The 15973-nt window shown below is 36.1% G+C and overlaps 1 protein-coding gene across 4 annotated transcripts in view; it reads right to left on the reverse strand.

Annotated features, from left to right (window-relative positions):
• Positions 1 to 15973, reverse strand: part of CGNL1 (cingulin like 1) — a 61982-nt gene that overhangs the window by 33556 nt on the left and 12453 nt on the right. For all 4 annotated transcript variants that reach the window (XM_054077730.1, XM_054077731.1, XM_054077729.1 and 1 more), the window contains 7 exons: positions 10851 to 12456; positions 10234 to 10328; positions 9199 to 9292; positions 8357 to 8458; positions 7486 to 7634; positions 6846 to 6981; positions 4702 to 4914 (listed from right to left, as the gene is read on the reverse strand). In XM_054077730.1, the coding sequence (XP_053933705.1) occupies positions 4702 to 4914; positions 6846 to 6981; positions 7486 to 7634; positions 8357 to 8458; positions 9199 to 9292; positions 10234 to 10328; positions 10851 to 12437 (2376 nt within the window). In that variant the 5' untranslated portion in view covers positions 12438 to 12456. Of the gene's footprint in view, positions 1 to 4701; positions 4915 to 6845; positions 6982 to 7485; positions 7635 to 8356; positions 8459 to 9198; positions 9293 to 10233; positions 10329 to 10850; positions 12457 to 15973 lie in introns of those variants that run through there.

The following is a 15973-nucleotide window of genomic DNA, read 5'->3' on the forward strand; positions in this document are numbered from 1 at the left end:
TTTGATAGATATTTATTAGAATCGTAGAATCGTTTGGGTTGGAAGGGACCTTAAAGATCGTCCAGTTCCATTTCCCCTGCCACGGGCAGGGACACCTCCCACCGGATCAGGCTGTCCAAGGCCCATCCAACCTGGCCTTGAACACCTCCAGGGATGGGGCAGCCACAGCTTCCCTGGGCAGCCTGGGCCAGGGCCTCACCACTGTCAGAGTGAAGAAATTCCTCCTTACGCCCAGTCTAACTCTGCCCCTCTCCAGTTTATACCCATTGCCCCTCGTCCCATCCCCACATGCCTTTGTGAACAGCCCCTCCCCAGCTTTCCTGTAGCCCCTTCAGGTACTGGAAGGTTGCTCTAAGGTGTCCTCGGAGCCTTCTCTTCTCCAGGCTGAACAACCCCAACTCTCTCAGCCTGTCCTCATAAGGGAGGTGCTCCAGCACTCGGATCATCTTTGTAGCCTCCTCTGGACCTGTTCCAACAGCTCTGTATCTTTCTTATGTTGAGGATTCCAGAACTGGACACAACACTCCAGGTGAGGTCTCACAAGAGAGGAATAGAGGGGCAGAATCACTTCCCTCAGCTTGCTGGCCATGCTTCTTTTGATGCAGCCCAGGACACGGTTTGCCTTCTGGGCTGCGAATATATGACTCAAAGATTTCGCCTTCACGTAGCACAAGTTAGTTGGGATCCTATTGGATTTTTTCCATATATGTAATTTTACAGCTATATAAAGTGACAGACAAATTTAAGTTTTGTACCAGAGTGTCTCTGCAATGCTCCACAATCAGTTATGCCTTCGCTTTATCCTGAGTAACTTGGGTAGTCACTGTTTGGTGTTTGTACAGTGCTGTTTGAAAATAGTTTCTCGGAGTATGCTAAATTTAGTATCGCTTCATTTTACATTTAAACTACGTATGCCAAGCCATTTCTACAAGAAAGACTTACATGGTATACATCAGCATCATTTATAATGCCTAAGCCAGTTTTTGTTAAGCTGCTGCCCTATGTGTGAGGTGTTTATTAGCTTTGAAGAAGAAATATATTATCAGAGTAGGTGGAAAAAGATACAATATTCACTGTCATTTCAAAGTTCTTTACAGCTATGTGCTGCATTCACCAGATAGGGAAAAGGCTTCTTGCAGCTACAGTGCTCAAAATGTTGTATTATTTTCTCATTTTAAAGGAGTACGCTTCTAGTTCTTTAATACTTGCAGAAGGCAACTACTATCTTTCGCTGTCCTAGTTGCTGCAGTAAAATTCATCCCTCTCTTTAATCACATCACACGTCATAACGCATGCGTTATAGTTAAAGCTCACATGACCACAGGCTTCACTGCATTCTTGAAGGTGTTGATAAATTAATCAGCTTCTCAACCCTGAGTGTCTGTTTTATCATTTTCAGGACAAGGTCAGAAGTACGATGAGCCCTGAATAAACGAGTCAAGGTCAGGCTTGGATAAGCCTCTCCATAATGTGATGATTACAGTTTTTTTCCGAGCAACATCATTTGCGCAGGCTGCTTCTCAAAACACACATAAATTTGACAGTGCTGTGCAGTTTGCAACCACACACCCAAGCTGATACAATTTCAGTGGAATTTGAACAGTACTAGTTGCAATTTCCTACAACCTTTTACCTACAGTACTATATTCCAAAAGCTATCTACAAATTTTACTGAAACAGTGGTGCTTCGTCTACAGTGACACAGCACTCCTGTACTCCTTGATTAAGGAGTACAATTCTGGTCTGCTTTGTAACCTAAGAGAAATATAAATTTTTGTACTACATTAAAATCAGAAGAGGATTCATATTCATTTCTGCTCTAGCACTTGCAGTGATGAAGAAATCAATTTTTAATTAAAAAGACATTAATTTTTTTATTATTATGAAATCAAAGATAATTATTATTCCACAGAGGTATATTATGGAAGAGTAAGACTTTTACTCTTGTTAAATGCAAATAGTCTAGTTTTGGTCTTAATAGACAAGTAGTGAAGTTAAGAACAATCACAGCCATCTCGAGATCACCACAAGCAAAAGACATTACACAAAACTGAGTCAAAAAAGGTAAACTGTAGCAAAGAAAATGAATACGTTAATATCTGTGGCTTTATACAACAATCTCTTTTAAAAAAAAAAAACAAAACAAACCCAACCTACCACCACATCAGTGAGCACGGGAAAAGAATCACTCATCACAAATAACTCCCTCTGCTCTCCTATCAGATAACCTTGAGTACATTTCCAACATGATTTCAAAACAGATCTATGTGGCATTCTAACCACACAGACTAAGTGCACTGTATGTTACTTGCCAACCTCTCTGTTGATTTAACACTGGCACAAAAATTACTTCCTTTCTCCGTGCAAAAACTAACTTTTTGGCCTAATACATATCACAAAATGTCTTTACTCAGTGTACCAATTTGGATGATATATAAGCAACTAACAACCTTGTACACACAGACTCCAATATCCCCATTTATCAAACATCTATATCCATATTTTATGTATGATGAACCAGTGTGACAACATTTACACACCTGATTTTCTCATTAAACACAACAAAGTGTCCCTTTCTATTAATCTTTGATGTAAATTTCTTGTACCCTACCATCCAGAATCTCTCCAGCTTGCAATAATATAAAAAAAATATATTTAATAGCTCAAGCAGCTTCAATTGTATAAAACTATTTTCACACACACTGTAGGATATTCCACATTAATTACAAGACCAATAATTAACAACATATGTAAGACCACAGCAGATCACTCATCTAACTCCCTGCAGAGACTGGTTATAGTTTCCTGATAGATGACATATCAATCTCAACAACTAATCGCAGTCAGTAGGCACAGAGACAATGCTGGGCTTCAAAAAGTCATTAAGCGTACTAATACTAACAAGATTTAAAAGAAAAAAAAACCACCTTCCAATTAAGCATGATAAAAGTCTTAAAACCTACAAGAGTCACTTAAAGTAAAATTGGAAGAGCAGAACTGCTGCTTAGAGCAACATTAATTAAATTTCACTTTTGAACATCTTATTAAATTTACTATTAGATAGACTATGTCATGCAAGTAAATGAATGCTATTTATAACTATCTCTAAGCCACAGCAACCCAGTCATAGAGCCATTTCCCAGGCCGTGTTATTGTTATGCCAAACAGACTACTCTTTCATTTCTTGTCAGTTGTAATTACAGTTCCATAATTGAAATACAGTAAATTACCATGCAGCAGCTTTGAGAGATGGTTCACTGAGGTTAAGCTGTCACTACAATTACTTTATAATAAAAAACTGATAATTTAAATGTTCTACTTTTCTCTCAAAGAAGAAAAATTAATTCAGATCAAGCAGCTTAGATGAGTCAAATACCTTCACGATGATGTAAACAAAGAGAAACAACACATTTAAGCAAAGCCAAACAATCTTAACTTGAAGTTCTAGGCTACCTAAACAAACCAGTATAGATAAACTTCTCTAACCGCTGAAGAAAACTGTACATTTAAAAGCAATAATTTACAAGAATACTCTTTATCAAATTAAGTCATACCATACCTATTCACCAACTTCCATCTGTGTTCTTATTTTGCTCATGAAGCTCATAAAGCTTTGGAAACCTCTTCAAGCTTAAAGCTTAATTTTAGTTCAGTTCTACGTTATGTTCTCAGCAGTGACTGGTAGGATAACTGCAACTCACCTAACACCAATGAAGCGTAGGTAAAAGACACACCTTAGCACGGCTATTTCTAAGCATAAAACAGGGCCTACTGTTTTGACTTGCATTGGTCAAGCAGTTTGCCTTTACAAATTTTCTCTAATATTTGACAGAAATAAAATGAGGGAAAGGTATATGGAAAAGACACAATTAACTGGCATTGTACAAATAATGCTTGCAATTTTATGAGAACTCTTCGCTTACAAAAAAATCTTTCAATACATTCCTAGCTGCTTTCTCTGCAAAGATAACTTCACAAAGGACATCTTTAGAAAACAGTAACAGACAGGCACACCTGAAAACTGTTCCTGTTCTCAGCCTCACAAAGACTTCCTGCTGATGCTGGAAGAAGTAATTCCTTCAGTTTTGTTTTCCTCCTATCTGCTTCCAGACACACACTCCTTGCTGTTTCCCTTGTTCTAGCATTCATTTGACCATTCAGTAAAAAAGGTAAGCACAATAAATGGAAAGGACCCAAAGCAAAACAAAAAACCGCTAGAAGCAAGTAGCTCAAGGGATAAGGTGTGACAACATAAGCAGGGGATGGGACACGATACAAAGAGCTAAAGGTAAGAACAGTGGGCTGCAAACTGCAGAGAGCTAGAAGCTCCAAAATGCTAATTTCAACAGCATCACTGGCAAAGCACACCAGGACTCCACAGGGCATCCTCAAAGTTTCAGTGGTTAAATTTAACCCAGAACAAGCAAATGATTCTCTCTGCTATTCTCCCATCTACTTCCTCTCAAAGTCTGCAGTGAAGCAAACGTAGTAAATAACTTTGAAGAAAAGATCATTACTTCAGCTGTGACATTATGTAAGTGTATTAAATAAAAATTATCAGCAGCTAAAAATCTCCTAACCCAAATCTTTACCTATTTATTTTGCTAGTAAAACATTAGTATCTGAAAGCATCTAGTATGGGACATCTGATAGAGGTATGATTTTTCCCTGCAGAGATTAACTGCATTTCACTTATTTCACCTCTGTTGCTTTCTCCAGGCTCTGTTGTAGATTGAGCAATTCTTTATCGTGTTGCTCTTTAAGTTTATCCATCTCCATGTCATGGCTAGATACTTCTTCTTTTAGGGCTCCTTTTAAAGCTGTAAGCTCTCTCTCTCTCTTTCTCAAAATCTCTTCTTGTTGATCTTTTGCTATTAATACTTCTTGCAGATCCTGCTTCAGTTGCATCAGCTCCTAGAGAACAAAAATTAAACACAATTGCATGACAAATGGCTCCACTGGATGATCCGTTTGTGTTTCAGAGAAGCAAAGCATCCAAGTATGAGTTCCCCCCAGGCCAGCTTTGTTTCGTATGACTGACATATTATTGTAGCTTTTATAGTAAGTTAAAAATTTACCAAACCTTTCTAATGTTATTAGAAGTATAACATACAGCTGATGTTTTTATGATGGGTCAACATATCCGATACTGCAAAACTACAAAATATTTTGATGGTCATGTTATGCCATCTGTAAATAAAGCAGGAGTCAAACCAAAGTTGAAATTCAATAACTCACTCAGTCCCTACCTTCTGCAGCAAAGAGGTAGATAACAACAAAGAAGAACCCTTTGGTTCCCACTGCAAGAGAAGTGAACCCAATGATAATTCCTTGTCTTTTCTGCCGTAAAGAATGAAGCTTTTTCTGCAAGTGCTGAAGACAAAACAAGTGCTTCCCAACTGAGTCCATGCCTTTACGCCCTTCCTCCTCCCACCATGTTCCTCCTAAAAGTCATTTCCCTTCCCAAATTCCTGGGAAGGAAGTGGGCAGTCAGTGAATCTGAAGGATACACACATCCATGAAAACAAACACAGAATAAAGTAACAGCAGCAATCAAAAATGTACATCTTCAAGAACTATCTAATTTGCTGTTTCCCAAGCTATGAATAATTGCACTTTCAAAAAGAATGTAAACTTCCCCTGCACTGAAGCAGGATCATTGCTGACATACAACATATATTCTGTCATTAAAAGCCTACAGTGAAAGGGATTCCATTACCATCCCACATAGCTATGTTCCACTGTTTATTATCCATATTAATAAAAAATATCTTCCAACACTCATTTTAAATCTCTGCAACTAAGCCTCTTTTTTGTTACTCTATTCCCACAAAACTTACAAAAATTGACCGCTATCTCCTTCACAGCAACATTATATAACAAGTACTTTTGACTCTTCCCTCAGTCCTCCATTCAGACTGAAGTCCATAGCTAATGTTTTTCTGTACTTTCACCATCATTCCAGATATTCCCCTACTTATCTACAACTTTCAACTGAGGTGCCTGAGATTTAAAACAGTAATTTAAAAGAGTAATCAAATCTCACCTACACGAAACAAAGCAGTTTTTCTACATAGCATCCCTTGCATAAAAATATCTTTAATATTCCTGAGATCTACCTTCTATGGTTTTGCTACCTAATTTGCATTTTAACAGCTAGCTTACGTTTCTTAAGCTATTTATTTGCCCTAGTATTAAGAGAAGTTAATTGTTTTGGTATTAAGACAAATTCTGAATTCTAATCTTCCTCTTGAATCATTATGCACTGATACTCTTACACACACTTATCAACAAGTAGTGTTCTCTACTTCATTATCAGCACATTACTATAACCAGAGCTACAGCCATTTCCTCTTTCACACCAAGGTACAGAAAACTTATAACACTCTACCCCTGCTCTTCTCGCCCTGGTGCCGTTAATAGGTAATCAACAACTGAGAGACTGTTTTGGCGAGTTCTTTTAATTTTGAATCTCTTCTGGCCCTGCTAGTATGCACACCTTCTTTACACTGATCTTCCCTGTTCTGGCCCAAAATCCTATCCAACTGTTAAAAATGACTGAGATGGTCATTTATCTGGTAATAGTGGATAATTTAGCTGTTCCTAAACCATTATGTAATTTGTTCTCCTTTTCTACAGAACAATAATACTTATACTTTGTATTCCCTTCAGTGTTAATGCAATTACTATAACATGCTTTCTTAGGTCACCTAATAAAGATCTATTGTTTTGGATTGATAGAATGGGAAAAATTAAGGCATGTATTTCTTTTACCTGTATCTTGGTTCCCACTTTTTATGAAATTCTTTTGATTTTTTTCATCATTCTGGTACTTTATAACTAACCTCAAGCAGAACCTCTTTCTCCCTTTCATCAGTATGTTTTGCGTTATCCAGTTCATCATGCATCTCAGAGAGCTGGTCTTGAAGATCTCTGATCTCGGTCTGGTGTTGCTCCTGCTCCATCTTCAATTGGAAAAACCTCACCAGGAAAAATTACACAGGATTTTTTTCATTTCTAGAAATACTGATTTGTTCTTTCATATATAAAAAGATACAAGAATCTATTCCCATGTTCACCAGAAGGGAATGGAACATAATGAGGTAGAAAAATGAAATGTCAGAAGGGTAAAAATGAGAACTAGAAATTTAAGTGGAAAGTTGTATTTTATTTTAAACCCAGTACTATACTCTTGACTAAAGCACTCGAGTGTTTTCCATTTTTTAAAACCTGAAGATGTATTATGACCATGAAATATTAAAAGCAATCTGAACGAAGAGAAAGACTATAAATTCATCAACCTCTCTTTTCCTTCCAGACAGTCTAAAAGCATGAAATTTTCAAATGGTAGAAACATTTCTTACAAGAACAATAGTCACTTCGTCTGATTGCATTAACATATTCTAAAGACACAGTTACTTTTAATCTAAAAGGTTTAAGAAAAGGTACAATTTCCAATTAATAACCTTTCCAGAATTAACTCACTCTTCAAGGTTTTGCCTCAGTTCCTTCTCACTTTCTTCCAGCTGCTTTTTTAAGGCTTCTTTTTCACTTATACTTTCATCAAGCTGCAATTGAAGATCTTTCAGGCTTGCTTGTGTAGCATCTCTCTCTTCTTTAGAGGTTTGCCTATTCTGAATTTTGTACATCAAAAGTTAAGCAAGATAATTGAATACGCATAAACAAAATAAAACAAAGGCTCTTTTTTATTGTATGAAAGAAGCCATTTCAAGACTTCAATATTTTTCACTCGTAGAAGTGCTTATTAATTTATAAATACTAAAAGGTTGGACTGTTTATTAAAACACACAAAGCACTGCTTTTCTATTTTATTAGAAACATGAGAAGTGAAGTTTCCTTGGTGCTACCTGATCAGTTTGAAGTATTCTTATCACAGACTCAAAATACCAATTGAAATAAGCCAAGCTGTCCTCCTCACATCTTTAGAGCATGGCTGTAATTAGCTTGAATTCAGCATCGCGAAAATAATGCAGTAATTAGTAAACAGCAACTGATGAGTAATACAGTTTGTCTCTAACTCTATGTCTGTCTTACTGCAGTCAACAGATTAACATTTACCTCTGTGGACACCTAAGAGAAGTTTCATGTGCGTGTGCCTGACATTTTTATTCAGTGCTCCAAACTGCTTCTCAAATACCACAAAGAAAAAAGATTTCTTAAAAGTGTAACTATGCTACGAGCAACTACACAGAATGAAAAAGTCTTCAGTAAAAGCGCAGGTATACTTGGATTAAAATGCATAGGAAGCCAAAAAACATGCAGCTGGTTATCAGCTGTCACTTATTTAGAAAAGTATATTTGAAAAAGTAAAACGTGCTTTAACAAAGTGCCGTACCCTGATTTCTAGATCCAGGTTTTTCTCTAATTCTTCCACTTTCCTTTCAAGTTCTGCTTTTTGTTCCACCAATGCTTTTACTTCAGCTGAAGAATCTGAAACCTACAATTAGAGATGTTTATTCTCACAAAGCCAAGATGTTCTTGAACAATGTTTTTTTAAAATCTAAGGTAAACTACAAGCAAGGCTAATGAAGTGTAGCATCAACTGCTTGAGCTAACCAGGGACTTTTTATATGGGTCAAGCTAATGTTTTCAAAGGAACGATGATGTGATTTTCATGAACCTTCTTGGTAATTGCTCAAGGCATGCTGCCAATAATACAGAAAATTTACAAACTTAAAGAAAAATTCAAATTAGGAACATATGAATTAAATCACAAGGACTTGGGGCCAAATTTGACTGAGATATCACCAACTACAAAAAAATGGACATCAAAGGGATTCATGCTCCTATGTCAAGACAGATTTTCAGACACTGCATTTTGGTAATTTCTTAAGATGTGTTTTATATTTTCATTTCGACTAATTATACTCCAGGATAAAGTAATCATCAAAAGTAAATATTTAATCCTTCCTATGCCATCACTGCAACAACCAGGCATTGCTTCACTTCTTAAATGTGGAAGCAAAATGTAAAAGTTCTCAAGGTAGACTGCTTTACATGCTTTATTAGTTGTTAACAGAAAGATTTCCCATAAGTCACATTTAAAATAAAGCTATACCACTAAGGGACTGCAAGAGCAGTTTAACTGAAGTCAACGAGGGGGTTCAAGCTTTTAAATCCCTGTTAAAACATGGTGTCACTATGAAGCAAAACAAAGCGACTTAACAAATGGCTTACTTGTGTCTTTCCAGCAGCTCTTGACTTTAAAGTCTGAATTTTCTCAAAAACTAAGTTGACTTTCCTCTTTGTTGCATCATCATTATCAGCACTTCTAGAATACAGACAGTACAAGTAAGAAACAGTATGATTAAAGGTACTATTTTGTTAACATCAAAATAACTTCAGAGTGTCCAAACTATTGAAAATTACCATAACTAAAAAAAAATCTAATACAAACCAGCCAGAAGTTATCTTAACTATGAATTCGTTTAACCTATTACAAAGAGGCTGTTAAAATATATTGCAAATGTTTTCTAAAAAAAATTAAAAATTATATTTTTTTGAAAAAAAAAAAGTGCACCCTTTCACTGCAGCTCTCTTGTACGAGACTAGAGTTGTGGAAAGACAGGGATACAGCATGTAGATTATTCAAACATACTGAAATTAGAAGTAATTAGCATTAGGTTTTTCAAGTCCCAACAACTGCACCATAAAATAACACTTCACTGGCTCCCAGAACCTGCTACATCAGGAATGAAAATAAATTTAAGTGCATCACGTACATTTGAATTCATTTCTCCTTCCTTCCTTCATCTTTCAACGATAGAGAATACCAAACAAAAGAGTTATAGGTGGACAACAGATTAAACACACAGAAAGAAGAAAGCTTCTGTCAATCCTTAGGAGATAATACTTTTTTTTTAATGTTGTTTAAAAAATCCACAAGCTTATACTCCCATGACGTACGTTTTGAATTCTTCATGAACCTCCATATCACATGAAGCTTAACTCCAGCAGTATTTAAAAAGAAATGTTCCAATTCACAAATGTCAAGTATATCTAATCAAATCCCATACAATTCCTCATCAAATTCCTGATTGCCTTGATATTTTGAGATACTATAATACCTTAAAGGACACAGCTGAGATAGAGAATTATGAAACATACTTTTCATTCAGTTATAGCTTTGATTTTACAGTTTCACATTTTAAATGTAGAAAATAAATGCTCAGAAAATAGTCTCCTCTCAGAAAATTAACTATGTCTACTAACCCTTCCTTAAGGTAATTGTAAAGTATCTGTTTAGCAGTCTCTTCATTCGTTTGCTGTGCAAGATCTTGCTGCCCTTTTAAGAGATCAGGTGTTGCCTAAAAGGATAAGATAAAATGTCAAAAAATGCAGTCCTGTGAAGGCTGTAAATACAACCCCTACTACTGAAATTCTCCACTCTATTCTATTATGAAAATAATTATGTGCTGTGGACCTAAAGTTCACAAAGGTCCATTGGAGTTTTGGCAAGAAGAAAGCACACTCCTCACCAAAAGAAAGACGACATAATTTTGCATCAAGTTACATATATTTCAGCATTCTACTTTTGTGCATTTATGCTTACAAATCATCATAACATCATATACAATAATCTTCTTCGGCCCTACCATCCTCCTTCAGCTACACAAGAACAAACTGGTTTACAAACCATGTTTTCTACAACTGCAACTAAGGGAACAATATTTTACAGTTCTGCAGAACAATTCTGCTATCCCATTTGAAAGTATTGCGTGATAGGAGTTTGTTCTAATGAAGAGCGGAAAAAATACACATTTAACAATATGACAGCTTTAGTACACTAGAGTGCAAAAACACAACTTGAAGAGTAAATTCAAAGTTACCTGTATATTAGGGATGGATGAAAATGTTTTTACAGAAATTTTCTTGGCTCCCGAATCAGGTGGAATTGTGATTCGGTTTGGCAATAACAAAGTGGAAGTTACTGTTCTAACTTCCTCTCTCTTATTCTGCCCTGGGAGTGTAGATGACCTAAACACCAAGCTCTCAGCATCAGCTCCATTTTGTTTATGATATTGCAAAGAATTGTAATTGCTGTTCCGAGTGTCTTTATCAGGCATTTGTAGTTTTCCAATGCTTCGAGCAGAAATCTTCATCTCTTTGGAAGGCGACCTTTGATCTCTGGATAACTGCTTGTGAAGGCAAACTTGAGATGGTTTCAGTAATTGCTCAGCTGACGTACCCAAGCTTTTACTGAATTCACCTAAATAACCTGAATTTACATCAAGCTCTAATGATAAGGCACTATCAACACTTCTTGATCTTTTACGATCATCTGGATGTATTCTGTTCCTTTTTCCTGACCTACCTCTTCTGTGATAATTGACTTTCTTATCAAACTTTTCAATTAGCTGATCTACTCCTGGAAGTGAACCAGTGTCAATATCACGGCCAGTTCCAGGCAAGAATGGTATATATCTTCTGTTTTCATGCCGATTAACGTTGTCTGCATAGATGGCATACTCCTGATCATCCAGTAAAAATCTGTATAAGGAATTTGCAGAAGTGGGAGTAGCTGATGAGGAGGATGATCTTCGTGAGTCATCCAATATTGGCCCAGCTGAATCTTGTCTGCGGAAGGGAAGAATATCTGGTCTAGGTTTTCTTGTTTCTGGATAAGTAGTGGGACTAACACATGAGGAGCCTCCTGCAGATGAAAACGATTCTGAAACACACACTTCATTGGGGCCAATTGTGCTACTGGGACAATCCAACACCTGCTTATTTTGGTTTTCTACTGATCTGTTCAATTGTATCTTTTTTGAATTTGCTTTGATTGGTTCTGCAAGATGTGTGTTTGATTTCTGTAGGGACACCACTTTAGATGAGGAAATCCAAGGCTTTGCCTTGGTTTTATCTTCATTTGCAAAAGATTTAGATTTATTGCATGCAGAAGGCTGGTAGTTTTCCAAATTCAAGTTATTTTTTTCAGGATCATAAGGCTGTAAAAGTTCAGGATGCCTCTGAAAGTTCAACAAATTGGAGGGTTTCATTGTTCCATCTTTAAAATCTGATACTCCATTTTCCTTTTCATCCACGTTGGTTATCTTTGGGCTTTTAAGTACACAGGGTTGCATCTGCTGTGTTCCAGGCAACTTTGTGTGTTCACAAACATTTTTGTCCTCCAACTTAAAAGCAGTATCAGAGTCTGTGGGTGGCTTGCTTACAGTCTGAGAAATGGCCTGCTGTTCTTTTCCAGAAGGAGGGGCATTTTCTGACAAACACGCTTCTGTATTGTTTAGTACTATGTAAGGATGTCCATCAATTCCTTGAACTCTAATACTGACACCATAAGACCCCGTCCTAGAATTCTGTGCATTTCTGGTTTTCTGAGTCTCCTCACTCGCAAGTTCAAGAGTGACTTCATAGTCCTGCTGCACGTGCTGAAAACCAGCAAAATATGGTTCCATGGTTATCAGAGGATTATAGCTGAATAGAAGAAAAAACACAAAAATGTCATTGTTTTAAATACTTTAGATTATCTCCTTAATTACTTTATTCCACTATTCAGTGTGACTATGAAGGTTAACAGTAATATGCAGAGAAATCAATATACAAGCCATACAAACCCCAGAGCAAACGTATTGTGATACAAAGACAAATGTCTGACTCACTGATTCTGGATCAATGTAATGATAGTTTATGACTGTAAATGATAAGAAACAACAACTGTTAAGATAACCTACATGGAGGTCATGCTAGTTGCTTTGGAATCAAATTACTTCAAACACAAGCAATTTTAGCACAATTTTTTGAGTCAATGCAGCTTTTACTTTGGGTAACTCCACTAAATTTACTGAAAGACTGTATCTTTCACAAATAAATGATAATTTTATAGACAGCAGTTAGTACCAGCCATATTAACATTTAAACATAAACCGAGGAAAGCAAAACACAACCAGGCAGTTTTACATTATGAGTTTTAGAAAACTAAAGCACTGCAAGGAAGGTCAATACCCTCATGTCTTGAAGTTAGCTTTTATGTTACTTCAGGCTTTCTATGTTTCAACATTTGTTTCTGAAGACAGCTGAAAAGAAACTTCATTTATTATCTCCTTGTCACCCATAAGAATTAACTTCCTACAGATTAATTTAACAATTCTCCAATTGTGGGCTTGTTCCAGAGAATTCCAGTTGCTACTTTAAAACAGATACTTTGCTGAGCAACAGAAATGGAAAAATACTTCACTTATTTCCAAGGCTGATAGTACCTTTCTCAGAAGCAAAAAGAATGCTAACTCCAAGCTTATATGTGCCAAAACCACTTTTCAGTTCTAGAAAACAATAAATTGAACCTACTTGTGCTTTTTATGTTAAAACAGCATTCTTTCTTTCTCTAAAAGCTGGTTTTGTGGGTAGTTTTACTTTACTATCTATTGTGCATTATAAGCCAACTCTCCAGTGGCAAAGGCAATGCTGTGGCAGTAAGAGTTGTGTCTATAAAGGAATGGAACACGAGACTGTCAGACTGATGCAAAACCTGGAGGAATAAACTTTTGAACTGAGTTGGAGACTTGAGTAATCACTGAAGCCCAACAAAACCAAAATCACTAAAAGATGGTGAATGATCTTCAAGAGGAAACCAAAACAACGGGATGTGTCATGGAAAAACAAACTTGTGCAGTGTTTCACTTTGCTGTGTATACCACAGGTTAGAATACCCTCAGGTATTCTAATCAACTGCAGAAATATCTTCTTTTCCTGACAGTGAGCTAAAAAGTTCGGTTCAAAATTCATAGTATGCTCCCCTCAAAAACCTCTCCCTAAAAAAACAACTCTAGCTCCTTCTCAACAGCAGACTTACTTCATCTGAAGGAATCAGCATGTTTCTCTAGATACGATGCTACGTATCAAGTGATTATTTTAATGAAGAAAAAAAAAAAAGCAGTCCCACTGTCAAAGTACTCCTTATATATTAAAAGATTTGGTGAACTAATTAAATTCACCAAAATCAATTCAGGCCTTAAATTCTCGTAATAAAGGCAAGTAAATAGATACTGTGAAACTGATCTCCATTTAAGACTTTCTGGGGTAGAAAGAGAAGCAGAACAAGGGAAAAGCAAAGGTGAGACAGAGAAAGCGAAGGGAAGTGGAAAAATGAAGGAGCAATAATGAAAGGAAACGGCAAGGACCATCACACCTCATTATCCTGGGCCTCCATTCTATGTATTTCTCCATCATTTTTTACCTTCTTTTTTGAATACTCATAAGGTCTCACATTAATTACACTGTTTCCATGTATAAGCTGATGCAAAAATTGACAAAGTAAAAATAACAGAAGCTGATTTTAATCACCCAGAATCAATGAGGAGGTCTCCATTGATTTAGTGGAGTTTTGACTGGGGCACTCGAATCAGCTTTTTGAGCTACACTGATGGTAACTGAGGAAGCAATGGAGGAAAAAGAGATAGTGCTGTACAGAGCTGTGGCTTAGAATATACAGTGTAGAGGAACCAGACCACACTAAGCTAACGAATGCTTGCTTGAGGTACAAAAGAAACCAGGCTCTCCACTCTGTTCTTTAAAAAGTTGAGTGGGTCCAGCCACGTTCACCGTCTCAAAACTGTTCTTTGTCTGGCAACAAAAAGGCAATACCTTTAAAAGCTGTTTTCAAATAAAGTAAGTATTTTGAAGCTTCCATGCTTTCCATTTCTATATTACTGTTACATTATCTCATGTTGATCTGAAGTTACTAGGATGGATATGTAGCGAAATAATAAAAACTGAAATTACCTCAAGTTTTAGCAAAATAAATACTATGAAATAAAGTTTCTTAGATCCTAAATCAAATCTGCATGATTGTCTAGGGAAAAAGTGTCAATAAGACACTTTATAACTGAAAATTACTAACAAAGAGACTTCAAACAGTCCATGATAGATGCAACATTAATTCTGTATCTTCCAAAGAGCAAGCATTTAAAGTGCCCCAATTAATGTTATCAGAAAATACAAATCATTCAGAACTCTAATATAAAAAATAATTGGAGCTTGCAGGATACAGAGTGCTGATACTACTCTAAATAAGTTAAAATCACCCATGGCACACTTGCATGCGACCACGCAAATGAAAAAACCCATGATTTATACATAGTTTGTAGAATACAGCTGTAATAGATGAACACGCGAATGTCTTTAGAAAGGCTCTCCGCTTTGCGATTCTAGGAGGATTAGAAACACCGCCAACAACTTTAGACAAATTGCTTAGTACATGAAAGTTTATGCTACACCTTAAAGCTCTATGTATTAGCAGACCTATAAAAAGAATAAAGTTCATCTGAGTTTGCCAACAGTGGTAACAACTAATAAACACAAGAAAAATGGGTCAACAAAAAGAAACTTAAAACTTAAAAAAAGCTATTCAAATTGGTCAGCATAAAAAAATAGATAAGCAATAAATTAAAAATATATCAAATTCAAGGCAACTGCAAAAGCTCCATTTTGAAACATGCTGCAAAGTTGCTAAAAATATTAAATAAACAGGGAAAAAACCCTAAAACAACTCCCCAAAAAACAGCCACAGAACACTCAAACCCCTAGTGTATAGTGTAAGTAGTATTTAGGTTAATAATCTTCCTTAAATTCAACATTAATATACTTGATTTGCCTCTAAAACTATAAAGAAACAAGTGTATTTGCCTTCTTCCTGTGCATTACACTAATAAAACACTGAATTTTACCAAGCAAAAGGATAAAATCTTGTAAAAATTTATTGCTTTAGCACTTTCTAAGTAAAACATTTTATCTTTCTGGAACTGTCTGTGTGGGTATATATATAAATCCCCATTATATCCACAAGAAAATAAGACAGCTGACCCTACTGTTCAAATATTTGAAGACTTTAGAGTTCCTGTTTTATAGTCTGTCAAGCCACAATGGATAATACTCCCATGAACTACATAATATCAAAAAGTTATTTTACAATACACAAAAACATGGGGTTTGCAAT

Source organism: Cuculus canorus, chromosome 12 (genome assembly GCF_017976375.1).
Source record: "Cuculus canorus isolate bCucCan1 chromosome 12, bCucCan1.pri, whole genome shotgun sequence".
Lineage (NCBI taxonomy): Eukaryota > Metazoa > Chordata > Aves > Cuculiformes > Cuculidae > Cuculus > Cuculus canorus.